The sequence below is a fragment of the Puma concolor genome, chromosome A1 (genome assembly GCF_028749965.1).
Source record: "Puma concolor isolate L17-30 chromosome A1, mPumCon1.1.hap2, whole genome shotgun sequence".
NCBI lineage: Eukaryota > Metazoa > Chordata > Mammalia > Carnivora > Felidae > Puma > Puma concolor.
In genome coordinates, this window is record NC_141667.1 from 90468314 (window position 1) to 90485384 (window position 17071).

Consider the following 17071-nt stretch of genomic DNA (forward strand, 5'->3'; position numbering starts at 1 on the left):
CACAATCAAATACTATTTGAAAATGGTATCTCTTCTAGTTCTTTTGCTTTTTGGCTTCAAACATAAAATTGCCAATTTCCATGCACACTGATTCAACAAGCAAATACTCCAACTCTGTGTGAAGCATTCTGGCTTTAGCTTTAGCTATTAATTGCAAGAGTTCCCAGAAAACTTCCCAAATAAAATGTTACCATAGGAACAGATCTATGGAGGGGAGGGGATTGGGAGGGGAAATAGAGGGGGGAAAGCTTTTATTTAGTAGTAAATGCAAAATATTTAGGCTGAGGATGAGAAGCTGTATTGGCTTTAGTTATCCCAATACATTTTTTTTTTAAATTTTTTTTCAACGTTTTTTATTTATTTTTGGGACCGAGAGAGACAGAGCATGAACGGGGGAGGGGCAGAGAGAGAGGGAGACACAGAATCGGAAACAGGCTCCAGGCTCTGAGCCATCAGCCCAGAGCCTGACGCGGGGCTCGAACTCATGGACCACGAGATCGTGACCTGGCTGAAGTCGGACGCTTAACCGACTGCGCCACCCAGGTGCCCCCCAATACATTTTTTAAAGTTTATTTATTTTGAGAGAGAGAGAGAGAGAGAGCATGCACACAAGTGGAGGAGGGGCAGAGAGAGAGAGAGAGAGAGAATCCCAAGTAGGCTCCATGCTGTCAGCACAAAGCCTGATGTGGGGCTGGAACTCATGAACTGTGAGATCATGACCTGAGCTGAAAATGAGTTGGACACTTAACCAAATGAGTCACCCAGGCGCCTCTGACCCCAATACATTTCTTAAGAGGCCTAATTAATAGGCTGCATTTTTTTAAAATTAAGGCTGCTGTTTTTATCTTGTGAATTTAATGACTTTCCAGCTGTAATCACCAAAATGCCCTTTATGGTGGGAAAATAACTGTCTATACATTAAAGCCAATCATAAAGAACAATGAAAAAAATATCTCGATTTTTTTTTAAACTCCCTTATATATTTTACAGTAAATGCAAGGTTAACTTCTGTGTTAACAGAAAAAAAGTGTAAATGTAAAATACAAAATGAAACTAAGTTTTACCACTGACACAAAAAGTAACTTCAATGATGATCAACAACAACAAAAAAACGAATAAAATAAGGGGCGCTGGGTGGCTCAGGTGGTTAAGCATCTGATATCGGCTCAGGTCACTATCTCATGGTCCGTGAGTTCGAGCCCCGCGTCGGGCTCTGTGCTAACAGTTCAGATCCTGGAGCCTGCTTCAGATTCTGTCTCCTCCCCTCTCTCTCTCTGCCCCTCCCCACCTCAGGCTCTGTCTCTGTCTCAAAAATGAATAAGTGTTAAAAAAATTAAGAAAAAAACAAATAACATTCAGAGTAAATGGGTGATTTAAGAAAAAACTCAGAGGAAAGTATCCAAGTGTGTGCCACTGCAGAGAGCTTTTCGGTCACAAGTGTTATGTGCCAGTTCTTTTGCCAAAATAAAATAATGAGTTCAAACAGTTTATAAAAGAAGTCATAATTTCAAGTTGTATAGATTTTGAGATACAAAACATTTAATATTTTTATTACGGTAACATTTTACAACCACCAGTATCTCAACCAATTTGCAGCACGCTAGTTGGGAAGCTCTGATCTAACTGTCTAAATGAATTTATACCCATCTTCTAAGATTCGGCTTAAGAGCCACCTATTTCATATTACTTATTTCAATAAGCTTGTCCTCAAAATCTCTTCCCTCTGGGAACTATTCACAGCACTAATAGGGAACAGTGACTGGTAGTGAATAGTGTGACTGTCTCCCCAACATGCATTTCCCTCTCCCACAGAGAATACATAGCAGCCTCACTATTTGGATGTGATCATCTTCAGCAACAGGACTTGGGCACCCGATGGCCCCTGTTTATGAAGGTAATCCCACTCCAGACTGATTGAGAGGTGGCTCAGTAGAGCATCCTCAGGATTTTCAATCATTACTGGAGAGAATGCTTGCTTCTCCTTTGTCTGGTTACCATATGCCACTATGCTACCATGTTTTGTGACAAAGAATTCAGCACACACAAAGGCAAGCAGAGGGGAAAGCTGAACAGAAAAAGAGCCAGAAGTCTGATCTAACCACACCTGAAGGCCAAGATTCCATACTGTTAAGGGGGGGGGGGGGGGGGGGGGGGGGGGAATCTTAGGAAATCCTATCTTACCCAAAAGATTACTGTTTGTTTTTTTGCAATAGCTGTTTTTATGAAATATTAGGAATTAAAAAAAAATGAAGTATTTTCATGAATCCTTTGGACTTTGATAACTCCTCCCACATTTGGGCTAAGGCTCCAAAAAGCCCTGTTATAAAGATAAACTACCTGTTCGAGTCAGCATTTCTCAAACCTTGACCATTTAAAAAAAATGACTAAATTTTTGATTAATTTGTCTATAATTAAAATCACACAATAACATAATTAAAATTACACAATAACACTATTCCTAAACCCAGTTTGGAAAGAAGAAATGACAAAGCCATATGCTCTACATGAACTTTTCTCAACTTAAATAAGATAAAGCCAGACTTGCTTACTAGAAATGCCATCCTCCAGCAGAAAAAAAGTTGTAAAAACCATTTGTTTTAACGGCTTTGTGTTTTATTAGTAACAGTAAGTAATGAAAATGATACATACATCTAAAAAGGCTCCAGAATGGATTATTAGTAATACTGATGGGGAAAGGTAAAGGCCAGGGTTCCTAATCAAAAAACTAGACGTAATCAAGAGCTGGATTTGCCTTGATGTCCAGGATACACCTTTAGCTTATACATTTATATTTGTTTTTTGAAAAGCTCTGAAATTAATATAAAAAAAAATGTTTCAACTCCAAATCTGAAGTACTCTCCTGTTTCCTAGGAAGCAATTATTTTTATATTAAAATTGTTCCTTAATATCACATTTTTTAGGAACAGGCCTATCAAGCTAATAGTACAACTGAGTGTATTTGACTATCAGATGCAGTGAGTTCAGAGTTCAATAGGAAAGAGGACAAGACTCCAAGTCAGTCACTCAAAAGACTGGTGGTGGGGCAGGGAGGAAACATGCCTTATGCAGGTTCTGTTTTACTAAAGGAAGTGTCATTCCAAAGATTTCTATGTAATACAAGAGTAGAATTTCAGGCACAGGTTAGTCTAAAATAAATAAGGAAGACAGAAATTACCCTACAAAGTAAATCTGACATTTTAAGATGATTTTAGGACTCACAGAATCAGTTGGCTAGGTTTTGAAAAATGATCTGAACACATCCACCTGTTTTATTATTAAAACAATTCTAAAAAGAAATAGGAAACCAATTTCTTACCTGCCAAAGAGACTATCATGAACAACATAGACAGAACACACGCTGAGATCTATTAATCCTTTTGGTTTTGTAGCTCGTTTTTCACTTTCAAAATAAATAAGTTGGGCATCACTGCCCTCTAAGATAAAATATAAATTCTTCCACCGTTTTCCTTTGCCTGTTAAAAAAAAAAAAAAAAATGCTTCCCGTTAGCCAAATAATAAACTATTAAGTGATATATATATTAAGTCATAAAAATCATTATTGCTAAATATAAAAATCATGTTTCCATTTTTATTCCAAAGCTTCAATAACACACCAATCCTTATAAAATGAAAAAATGCCTCTATTTATCTGTAGAAAAATGCCTTGTAAATGACAAAATTACCTGAACTACATCTCTGGAGATTTCATTAAGATAAAATCTTTAAAACTCTTGCTTAGGTGTAATTTTTTTCTAGTCGTAAGAAAAAAAACTCTTCTACCACACCCCTAACAACCAACCCTGTGACATTTCTTTATGTCAAAATGAGGCAAATCTATAAAACAGAAACATCAAAACAGTGAATGTGTTTGGGGCACTCAGGTGGCTCAGTCAGTTAAGCATCTGACTCTTGATTTCTGCTCATATCACAATCTCATGGGTCATGAGTTTGAGCCCCATGTCAGGCTCTGCTTGGGATTCTCTCTGCCCTCCCCAGCTCATGTGCCTATGCTCTGTCTCTCTCTCAAAATAACTAAATAAACTTAAAATTAAAAAAAAAAAGGGAAACAATGAGTGTGACAAGTATCAAAAAAGTTTCTCTTAAAAAAGAAAAATAATAATGAAGTATGGGGTGGAGAGGTGGCAAAGAATCCAACACCTTGCACTGGAACTGACTTTAAGATTTAAAAGATACACTTGGAAATATGGAAGCCCATTTTATGAAACTCTGCTGGGGCATGTTGACGTAATACACCTAAACTCTACATTTTGAAGGATCCTTACATACAAGCTTTAAACAATGGTCAATTACTAAATAATAATTCGTGTCAAAACAACTTATTAAATACAAATCTCTATGGGAATTTTTATGCCCAATATTTGCAATGTTTCTACTAAATATTAATGGTAAAATACTGAAATTTAATCTTTAGTCTTCAAGTTAACACTTACCCTTTTTCAGAAGATAACCTTTTTTAACAATATTTTTATAAAAGGCATCCTTTGTTTTTCGACGAATCGTATTATAGATTTCCTTGCCATCCACTGTATCACTGAGTACTTGTTCTTGATCCTGAATTTTTAAAAATATTAAAAATTATTTCATGAATTCTTGATGGAAATTAAGCAAAACCTACTTGATTACTAATTAAAAGCCAGGCTGCTTGTCTATCTAGACATTTAAAAAAGGTTTTAATGCTAAAATTTAAAATAACACTAACACCTATATTCAGAGATCCTTTGCTTTTCAAAGAAATTTTCAAAAATACAGTTCTGTTGTGTTACAGCAAATAACGCTGTTTTGAAAACATGACTTTGTCCCAACAGAACTGCTAAGTTAGGAACCAATTTAAGCAGAACCAAATTCATGGTTGCTGATGCAGTTACATCTGCGAGAATCACTAGGCGAATGCAGAAAACTGCACACAGCTGAAATGAGATGCATGGGAGTATACAAAACACACCTCAAGTACTAACAGCCCTCTCAGTTCGCCAAGCGCTATATGCCTTACCCATGTATCCACACCTGATATTACGCCATCTGATTTCAAATAGTTCTCCTACCACTTTACAGTATTCACAACCCTTCTGATGGCCTCTTACGCAAGTAAACCTCATGTCTTTTTCAAGGTAAAGTGCCATATTTATTGTAGTAAATATCTTGGAACCATTTAGCACATATAAAAACTGTGTTACATTTTATTACGTTCTCATCTGTATGTGTTACTGAAGAGGTTTTTGAGTGTTATACCCCTAACGTCACTTTCCCATAACCTTGTAACTTTTATTTCGTGGTTTTACATAACTCTTTGACTTACAGGAATGCATGCATGTGTCTTAACTGCTAAATCCTCCCAAATAACAAAATTAATTCTGATGTCAGGAAGAATATAGTATCTTTATAACGATCTTTCCAAAATAAGTCAATCATCAATATTACCACTGGGACCCACTGGACTCAATTTCAGTTTTTAGTTTCTTTGTTGAGCACTTCTTAGTATTTGCTAGGCTTAAGATTTTATGACTTTTTTTCTAAGAGACCTTATGGGTCCATATGATCTTTTTAGAAATCTAAGATATGAGATTTTCACAAATCTTATTCTTCCCATATCTTGAAACATTCTGCTATCTCATCATCTTATAAACCATTTCATCATTTTTCAGCAATTAACTCCCAAGTATGCTAAAGAGTAGGGGTTGGCAAACCATGGCCCCTGTGCCAAATCCAACCCACTGCCTGTTTCTGGACATGAAGTTTTATCAAAACATAGCCATGCTCATTCCTTTATGTTTTGTCTGTAGCTGCTTTCACACTACAAAGGCATAGTTCAGCAGTTGAGATGGAGACTGAATGGCCTGCAAAACCTAAAATATTTATAATCTGGCCCTTTACAAAACAGTTTGCCAACCGCTTGGCTTAGAGGATGATGCAAGAGTGAAATCAATCATCTCTGTTGCCTCACCCTTTGTTGTTGTCTTTTGACTGTGCTGCCAAGTGTTGCAGCATCTTTCAAAAAAGTATGTAAGACCATCTAGGTTATCTTTATATTAGCTTTCACTGAACATGGCCCAGAACTCCTAATATTCTGCTCATATTAGCAAAGAGGAAAACCTGACATGAGAAGATGTCTGACAATTATTGAAAGATTAAGATGAATGCCAAGAGGCAGCAGCACTTTGGGATCTACTGTGATGATAAAATTGATTTTTGAGAAGATGATAGTATCCTCGGTGAACTTTATCAAACTCAAGAAACACTGAGTAAATCATACATTTCTAAGAGAGAAAAAAAGGAAATATGGTGTTTTTATCTAGTCAATCATTTAGTAGGAAGGATGTCATCATGCAATATTTTGTGACAAGAATCTAGATTGCTCTGTTTTGATCTTAAGAAATAAGGGCTTTTTAAATGTTTATGTTTGTGCACCAAGATTTACTTAAGGTAATTTTAAGCACACAAAAGGTACTTTGTAACCAAAGGTAACTGTAGAATTTTTTAAACTCACCATATTTATCATTGCAATTGATGTTTATAAATCTAAACAGGAAAATATTTTACCTTTATGGAGTCGAGAACACTGTAGTCTACCAACAAAACTATAAGCCATCCGAAAGTTTTTAAAGTATATTCCATTTGATCATTCAAGTACATGACAAACCAGCAAGAATCACAAACTAAAACCCATAGAGACATATTTACATCTGGAATCAGTATCAGATTCTGACCGTGAAAGTGTGGGAAGAAGAATCAGTGTAATTATAGGCAAGAGTTGATTAGAGATGTACTGCATCTCTAATTGATGAGAGATGAAATCTGGAATTAGGATTTACAAGATGGAAATATCCAGGTCCACGCATGACAGTAGGTTAAGTTAGCTGCCTATTTCAAGTATGTAAGCCTTTATAACCAAGGAAATTCAGAAAAATATTCGAGTTTGCTATGTTTAAATTCTTAATGAATTTTCTAGTAACTTTTTTTGGACTATACCTTTATTCCCACTTCTAAGAATTATTCATAAAATGACTTCAGAATTAAAAATTTAAAAGGATACACTGGACCCAGATGATAAAGAGTAATGACTACGTTCCTAGTTATATAGATTTGTACTTATCAGTCTTTTATTTCAATAATGATAATATTTAGTATTGGCTATGGAACGGGGCACTGTTGTAGTCAGTTATTTACGATGTATAACTAATATTAAGATTTAAACATATGACTTCAGACAATCTCTACAGGTTTTTTCTAAATTGTATTACGGCAGGGACTGATATACTAATTTACAATTCCCAAAGGATTCTAATAAATTAGATGACACTATGACCAAGAACACAAATTCACTTTCCAAGTTCCAATAAAACACTAGATGACAAGAGGGAAAGCTTCAGGGCCTACTCTCTACACACTTCTGGAGAAGTCTTAAATGCTCCGTCACATTTAATTCAATAAATGTGTGTGGAGTGCCAGGTACTGCTCTAGTTTTTGAGATACATCAGTGAACAAACCAAAGATCCTTATCCTCAGAGAACTTATATTCTAATGAGGAAAGATAATAAACATAACAAATAAATCATAAGTTAATAAATGTTAAGTGCTTTTGTTAAGTGCTTTACATGGTAAGGGCGAGTAGCAGTATTAAATAAGGTGTGTAGGCAAGTCTCACTGTGAAGTAACTTCTGAGCAAAACCTGAAAGAAATAAGAGAATGAGGCAAGTGGATATTTGATTAAAAAAACATTGTGGGCAGAGTAAACAGCTGAAGTAAAGATCCTAATACAGGAAAGAGCGTGGCATATTCTAAAAAATAGCAGAGAAGCCAGCATGAGTAAACAAACACAAGTGAGAGAGAAGGATCGCAGAAAGAGACAGGTTCAGAGAACCAAAGAGAGACCATCTAAGAGTCTGACAGGCCACTGTAAGGACTTTAGCTTTCACTCTAAATGAAATGTAGAACATATGCAAATATTAAAGAGAGGAGTGAAATGATTTGACTCACAATTTAAGTGGATCCCTCTGACAATTATTCAGTGTTAAGGGGTGAAAGTGGAAACAGGGAGATGAAAGTCAGATTCTGATGGTGGTCATGTTCTAGACTTATTTGGAAGGCAGAGGCAGCATGGTGTTCCTGACAGTATGGATACAAAGCATAGGAGAGAAAGAAGAGTCAAGAATAACTTGACGCCCTAAATAATTTACTTATCTTCTCCAGTCTGAATTTCCCTGTCTTACAGTAGCAACATCATCAAGTTGTTGAAAAAATTAATACATTTAAGAACGGTATCTAAAACATAGTGCTTAAAAAATGTTGGCTATTTTCTTGTGGGCTGCATTGTCTCAAAAGACTCCTTCTCTTCTAGTGTCTGTCTTGAGAAGTGTTAGCTCCACAAAGTAAGCAGACTTAGCTAGGATTCTACTCTTTTCTGTTCCAGCATCTTACTCTGGGTGAGGGTATGCAGAGTCCCCTTAGGGAGAGGGAGCTAATCAGTTTTTCAATAATAAAAGATTAGTACCCTTTCTGTTCTCTTATAGAATCCTGCTGGGAAGGATAGTTAAGTATCAAGATTCCCAAACTTCTACAGTAACTTACTTTTATTCCAGGCTCCCCAAAATAGACTTCAAATAGCATTTAATCATTGTTATGTAGTAATCAAACTGCCTTGTAAGTAGCACTGGTTATTTCTGAAGTATCCGATGCATTGATTGGCACTTTTGCAAAGGACAACAATTTGGGGTTTGTTCAGTAATTAAACAGCAACCCAAGCATGAGGCAGACTGTATACATGAAGTAATTTCTTAAAACAACCTTATAACTTAGGTAAAAACATTTACTACATGTCAAATTTATTCTAAATTTATTTAGATGTCTACATGTCTAGATGTTTGACTAGATGCCAAACTTACTGCTTTTTTATTCTAAAAAGTAATTTTTTCTAAAAAAATTCAATAAATCCTAAGCACAATTTCAAGATGGGAAAAGTCTGACTTAATCTGTAGGCCAACACAGTAAAATCTGTAGACCTCTAAAACAAATTAAAGCCATCATTAATCTAACGTCCAATGTGAATCAGAATTCAGGACATAGCAATGGGATGCAGTGGCAGAATCTGTCATCTGCAGGTAAAGGCACCTCTGACCCCTAATAAAAAAGACCTTGAGCAGTGCTTCTAGAAAACATGTACCATACTATGTTATTTAAAATAAACAAACAAAAAAAGTTAGTGTTAATGTTCGTTAAGCACAGTGAACAGCCCATGTCTGCCAGAACTGCCAGAGAAAGCAGGACATCAGTGCTGACTGCAGTAATTAGGCAGGTGTCAAGAAGGAAGTGAAACTGGAGGTGGATCTTCAACTAGAACTGTTTACACAGGCCTATAGGAAGGGGCTGACATGAAGACAGCAGCAAGCACAATGAGATTAAGAGACATCAGTGATAATACAGAGGGGGTGAAGCGAGTGGTCTTCCAACTGGGGAGCACATAGTCATTCAGTAACAATGACTGAATACCTCATGCCAGGTACTATTCTAGGCACTGGAACTACAACCCGACATCCCTGCTCTCGTGGACCATGCATTCTACAAGGAATGAAGCTATATTAAGTGTGACAAGATGATGATGATTCTTGAATTAATATTAAGCATCAGATAATGACCGCATCTCAGCAACTGTAATGACTAGCAGGTATAGCCATCTGAAACTAACGTGTTAGGAGGAGGGAAAATTGAGAAGCTAGAGACACAACCAAACACTGTGGAAGTTTATTTGGGTAACTGAAAATTCTTACAATCCTTCTTTATATCCTTAAAGTATCAGTGCCTCCATTTTCCACACAGGAAAATTCTTAATCACTCTTTCGAAATACCTGTTCCTAACCTCTGCCACAAGCTTTCCCCAACACTCTCCAGGAAGTGTAAAAAATAAACAGACTAAGCAATCACCCTATGCACTAAGCAGCTAATATTCAACAGGCCCTCTTGTTCAAGACCAATCTTTCTTCTTATGTGGAAGATGTGAACCACTCTTGCCTTCCCTAAGACCTTGTACATCAGGTTCTGCCAATACATCTCACCCACTCTCCTCTTTACTAGTGGCTTTACCCAGAGCATACACATGTGCTCAAAACTCTCTCCCCGTAAGCCTATAGGCAAATAAACAATGAAATAAAAAGTTTAAACCTCTCTTAGCCCTGTATCTTCTTCTAGACATCATTTTTATTTTATTTACCAAGCTCACCTAGGTAAGCCCGGCTGTGATTTATCTTTGCTGTCTCCACTTTTGCCTCCAACAAACTCACTCCTTGACCCACTGAAACTTGGTTTCTGCCCCAGCACTCCTTCTATTCTCAAAAAGGCACCAAGGCTAGAAACAACATAAATAAAAACTAAGTGATTCTCTTACAATTTACTTTCTGAAACAATCAGAATAATGGCAGTTTTAAATTTTACCCAATTTTAAATGCATGAATGTGTGCATAAAACATACTACCAAAAATGCATTTTAAAATAAAATGCTTATTATTGCAAAAAGAAAAACAACACTGACCTGCATTGGTACAGGTTCCTTAAGATAATACCCTTCAACAATTTGTTCTTTTCGATAGTGATCTATGATGTCCCCAATGCTGTTAAAAATAAAAATAACTAATATTGACATAATCTGTCTTATAAAAAATACAAATCTTGAAAATACACAAAAACCCTATTAGCAAGGATTATCCATTTGCGTTCTTCCCAAGCATATAACCCAAATATATTAATAGCAAATATGATTATAATAGTCACATTATTTTAGAAAATCAAGAATTGGTTTACAGGTCAGAAAAACCTGAATCAGAGATTCCAGTGTTGCATACATATACTCAAGAAGTCACTACAAGTAAGGAAAGAATAAAAGTCTACCATTTTTTTAAAAGAGCATTACTTTTAAAAGAGCAATTGAGAAAACTGATATAAAGTACTGACTTCAAGTAAATTTTAAGAATTTTTATCCTCAAAACACTTACATTCTGCTTTTATAACAATCAGATGAAGTTAGATCAAAAAACATATTCACAGCAGGTAAAAGCAGAAACAAACAAAAGACTAGGAGCTGATTTTACATGTGGGATTATTGCTACAACAGGAAAGGCTTATTCATAATTTTTATAAACAATGCTACAAAATATTCCTACTACTTGGGAAATTTTACCAATAAAGCTGAAAATAAAATGACATTATATAATGTATTTTAACACAGATTTTAGCATGGTATAATGAGTTTTTTCAATATAAAAGTGTTCTGTATAATCAGTAGGCCCTTTTATTGCCCTGAATACTTAAATCCTACACTTTTAAACTATTCTTTAATATACTGGAGGAATGGGTACTTTGGGGACAGCTAGCAAACATTTCTCAAAACAGATCTTATTTAACCTTCCACTTGATTTTTTCCACAGTTTTCCCTACTAACAGAATTGGAAGATACATTTTATCTTTAGAGACATATGTGTATACACACACACACACACAAAGATACACATGTATATATACATATATAGATCTCCAAAGATAAAATAACTTTGCTATACTACAAAATTAATTTAAACCACATATAATGTTAAAAACAGCAAAATAGAAGACTTGAAAAGATTAATAAAAAAATCAATTATGAGTGGATATGAACTAAATACCAGACGCAGCATTTTATACAACGAAGAGAGAGGTGCAAAATGAGACACATAAAAATGTATTAATATTAAAAAGACAAGGACGGTTACAAGCTTTTAAAGAAAATACGTAATACCACATACAAATCCAAAAATGTTAAAAGAAAAAGATAATCAGAAAAGAATACATGTGAAGACAGATACCATCACAGAGATGACGATGTGGTTCGAAGCAAAAAGCATCAAATTTATGAGAAATAGCAAATATTAAAAGGTTTCTAAGTGTAAAATGCAGTTGATCCTGTGGATCATGTCAGTGTCACCATATAATTCTTGTCCATGAGCTCAAAGAACAGGACACTGCTATGGAGTACACTTTAGACTGCCCAAGAACAAATTTAAAAGTGTGTGACAACCAGATATGTTTTTACCAATGAGTTGGATTTTCAAGATTTCTTTAAATTACTTTAGTTCATATTCTTCCCAGATATACCTAAAACAATAATCAAGGGAGACACAACAAACCACAATTTCCTAGACATTCCATAAAGGTTTTAGACATGAAATCAGATAGATTTACATCTCAGAAAACTAAAACATGTTCACTATAAGTTGATTTGTAAAATAAATGTGAGTTTCTAGAGATACTACTATGTTTTATACTTGCATTTTAGTAATTTACTTAATAAATAAATTAATAAATGTGTGTCTCTCTCTTCTTGAACCCCTAGATAAATGTTAGTAATCTTTAAGGTCTGACCAAAATCCTACCTCCCTCTTCATTCTCATCACCATCTCCAACGTTTTTTTTTATTTATTTTTGGGACAGAGAGAGACAGAGCATGAACGGGGGAGGGGCAGAGAGAGAGGGAGACACAGAATCAGAAACAGGCTCCAGGCTCCGAGCCATCAGCCCAGAGCCTGACGCGGGGCTCGAACTCACTGACCGCGAGATCGTGACCTGGCTGAAGCCGGACGCTTAACCGACTGCGCCACCCAGGCGCCCCCATTCTCATCACCATCTCAACTACCCTCTTTCCACTGACTCTCCTATGTCCACGTTTACATCCCAGAACTCATCAGTCAGCCTACCATCTTTTCTCATAGACCTGTACTTCATAGATTTTTCTCTTTAATGAATATGCACAGGAGCTGTACATTTCACAAAGAAAATTAGTTAATAAATGTTCACTGAATTTTATTTGCTGTTAAATGACTCTCCTGCTTTTCTAAAAGTTTTAATATAGGATTGTTAAGGTTATGTTTCAACAAAGCAGTTTCTAAATGAAACAGACTTAAGTGTTATCTCTTTATCAAAAAGCTAATGTAGAATTAATAGGGAGAAGACAGTAGAGTATGTCTCTGTTACACAAATTTAATGGATATTCCCATTTTATATTTACATATCTAAATAATCATTGCTAATCACCAAGTTGTATCTTTTTTTGTTGGATATATATTTTAGTAACCTATACCCAATATGGCGCTTGAACTCAACAACCCTGAGATCAAGAATCACATACTCTGTGGAGCACCTGGGTGGCTCAGTCAGTTGAGCATCCGACTTTGGCTAAGGTCATGATCTCACGGTCTGTGAGTTCAAGCCCCGTGTCAGGCTCTGTGCTGACAGCTCACAGCCTGGAGCCTGCTTCAGATTCTGTGTCTCCCTCCCTCTCTGCCCCTCCCCTGCTCATGCTCTGTCTCTGTCAAAAATAAATAAACATTAAAAAAAAAACATTTTAAAGAATCGCATATTCTTCCAACTGAGTCTCAAGCCAGGTGTCCCACAAACATGTATCTTCCAAGAGTTACTTTATTATTGACACTAATGTTGAAATGGAATATATTTCCATGCTGAAATATCTATTCCCAAAATAACTGTAAAACTGCATTTTTTCAGGCATCAGATTTACATAATTCTAGCTTTCATTAAAAAAAACTTTTTAACATTAATACTAGAAACAACAATGCTCCTGAACTTTATCAAATAAATAAAACTAAAAAGAAAATTTGGGGGAATGATCACAACCACTAAATTAGTATCTACTTAAAAAATTTTGAGTCATCATTTTGCTTTTTTTTTTTTTATTAAAGTATTTTTTTTTAATGTTTATTTTTGAGAGAGAGACAAGGTACAAGTGGGGGAGGGGCAGAGAGAGGGACACACAGGATCTGAAACAAGCTCCAGGCTCTGAGCTGTCAGCACAGAGCCCGACACGGGGCTCATACTCACAAACTGCGAGATCATGACCTGAGCCAAAGTCGGAGGCTTAACCGACTGAGCCACCCAGGCGCCCCTTGACTCATCATTTTGCAAGCAGACTAATAATTTTATAATAATTTAGAAAGAAATATACTTCAAATACTTCTTTCTTCCTATTTCATTCAGTTCTTTATCAATAAAAAAGACATCCTCCATTATGCAGGAAGAATTTTCATCTTTGCAGAATGTGCATTATAACAAAGTTTGAGTCAGTAAACAAACTTCCCTGAAAATAAATCTATGTAAATTATTTTATCTTTAAAATTGGTCTCCAGACAGACATTTATCAATTTAGTTAAGAATATGTTTTCAACTTAGAGTTTTATATATTCCAAATCCCTAGAAAACTGGACAATGGGAAAAATTAACTGACCTTTATATAGAGCTCAAAGTGCAGCTAGGTGGATTTTCAGTGAGGGTATCTAGATCGAACTATAATACAGAAGCCACTCAAGCAGCTTTTCTATAAGAAGTGTGAAAAAGGATCCCAATTACTAGACTCACATCTTCCATTTGATATCTTATCACTGTCCACTGGCCTCCTAGGCAAGCAAGTTCTACTTGTTTTTTGTTTGTATTGTTTTCTAAGATGAACCACCTGCTGAATCTCTATACACTCAGAGGTCAAGCTGGAATTAAGAGAAATTCTAAATAGAATGGAAAATACTGCTGTGGTATTAAGGGAGTAACCTAGGCAAATGGCACCATTTTAGTTTACAAAAGCTTCCAAGAGGAAGATAATGCCACTCTAGAGTTATCAGTATAGGAAATTCTTTACATTCGGGGGGGGGGGGGGGGGGGAATGAAAGATTACTTTCTAATATACAGAAAAAAATTTAAAAAGCTAACATTCTATCATACAGTTTCTCTATTAACTTATTTTTCTGATCAAGTGGCTAAAGTTCATTCTGAGTTTTGGGATAAGCAAGAAGTTTACTTAGAACTTTAAAAATGACAAGTAGGATCCAATAATTACAACAAAGAAATACCAACTTGAGAACAAACCAATTACAGGACTAACATTTGTAACAAGTCTCTGTTTACTCTTTAAGAACCTTTTTTCCTATTAAAATGTCTCACTGATAAGAAAATGTAAAATATTTTCTTTTTCTTAGAACAGATGTTTTGCTATCCTACAGATAATATAAGGACTTAGCAAATTTTCTGTAAACAGTTTGTGCATAATCAACAACATAAATTATCTTAGAAGAAAACAAATTATCAATTATTAACTTATATTCATGTTTGACCCTGTCTAAAGAATTCTTGGACATGACTACTACTAAATTATAATGAAGGCCTTATAAATTTTAAGAAGAAACTTTTATGCAATTTTGAATCTGATATACTACATTATTGAAATTTCAACTATTTTTGCCAAAAGTAAAAGATAACTAAAATCTCTCACAACTTACCTATTATAATATCGGCCTCCCATCATAAACTGATTGTTTGGTGTTGGACATATTTTAAATCGCTGAATATTTTCATTGGTCCGAAAGTAAAGTGAATAATCACCAGGAGTATTGTCTGAAGGCCTCACAAGAAAACTGCAGACTTGGCCAACTGTAAAAATGAAGCTGTTAGTTTTATTTCCTAATTATCAAATAAAAAAGAAAAAAAATGTTAAGTATCCTAATTATAAAGTACATTCAAAAGTCATAAACTTTCACCAGGAACTTGCTTTATAATAAAGACTATTTTAACACATTTTTGTATTTTCTAGTTTATGAGTCACAACCGCCCATGATGTTGCATTTGTGTAACACATAAAAATACGGAAGTCTACAGCAGTGATTTCTGGTTAATAATGTCTATACCTGTCATAACTTGGAAAGAATAATCTAACAGAGAATATGGGGTAAAATGGCCACATACTGTCTGTAAATCCTCTTAGTAAGAATAGTCAATAAATTACAAACAGTAAATTTTGTTTAGGAATACTCTATTTCATCAATGCTTCTGATTAAACATGAAAAAGTACTAACTATAGGGGCACCTAGGTGGCTCAGTTAGTTAAGTGTCTGACTCTTGATTTCAGCTCAGGTCACAATTTCACAGTCTTGAGATCAAGCCCCACATCACACTCTGTTGACAGTGCAGAGCCTCCTTGGGATTCTTTCTCTTCCTCTCTCTGCCCCTGCCCCACTCATTCTCTCCAAAATAAACAAACACTTAAAAAAAAAAGTAATAACTGTAATAAAATAGTGCCAAAGCTTATAAAGGTTGATTAAAAATGAAATATGTGTACACCTCATGAAAATGAGTACATGTACACTACATTTCATTTAATAGGTAAGAACCTGAAAAGTCACATAAAAATAAATTATCATATTTTAAGATTTTCTCACTAATTTTAGGGAGGTCTTTTTGATATCTTTGATAGGCAGTGACTCTTAAAACTAAAATGCTTAGTTTTCTCTTTGTCTTAAGTACTAATCAAACAGGAAACATCAGAACCTGATTGCTTTTAGGAAAACACAATGAACACTTAGAATATGAGATGTAATTTTCATGTAAATTATCGACAGCTCCAATCATCTAGCCAAGACACTTACTACCAAGTAATTTCATGTTCAATACAAAGAATAGGAATTCATGCAAAATTATGCATGCAAGTGCTTAGGTGCACTTTTCAGGGGAAAATATCACCAGATTCTTAAAAGAGCACATGACCCAAAGGAAATAAAAAGTAACGTATAGAAATTAAGTTTAGCTCCTTTTCAAGTTGAAATGCCTAAAACAAGAATGAGTGCTTCAAGTCCTTGATGGTGCAAGTTCAAAAATATAAACTTATATTCAAAATTCAGTAAATTCATTAAAATAAATATTTTGGTTCCACTCTCAAGGCTGATAGCATGTCATGTTGGTTGAGGGTCTGGTGTGTATTACTACCATGCAGCATCATCATGTTTATTTTTAACCTGCTTAACCTACATCCTCACAAGAAAATCAAACACCTCTGAAACTGTCTTGACTCTTTCAAAAGAGCCAAGAATTAATTATATTAAACTGCAATTCCTGTAATTCAAAACAATAATTCAGATAACACCTTTAATAATCACTATATACAGAAACTATCAAACACTGGTTGTTTTTAAAGAACTAATATTTCTCAACTGTAGATTATGGCTTAAGCTGGTCTCAAATCCTTATAAAGTGTGGT

At 35.1% G+C, this 17071-nt stretch overlaps 1 protein-coding gene across 2 annotated transcripts in view; it reads right to left on the minus strand.

Annotated features, from left to right (window-relative positions):
- RASA1 (RAS p21 protein activator 1) overlaps nt 1-17071 on the minus strand; it is a 110820-nt gene that overhangs the window by 25459 nt on the left and 68290 nt on the right. For both annotated transcript variants that reach the window (XM_086697277.1, XM_025924799.2), the window contains exons 8-11: nt 15321-15471; nt 10541-10619; nt 4452-4572; nt 3317-3473 (exon numbers count right to left, since the gene is read on the minus strand). In XM_086697277.1, the coding sequence (XP_086553403.1) occupies nt 3317-3473; nt 4452-4572; nt 10541-10619; nt 15321-15471 (508 nt within the window). The remainder of the gene's footprint in view (nt 1-3316; nt 3474-4451; nt 4573-10540; nt 10620-15320; nt 15472-17071) is intronic.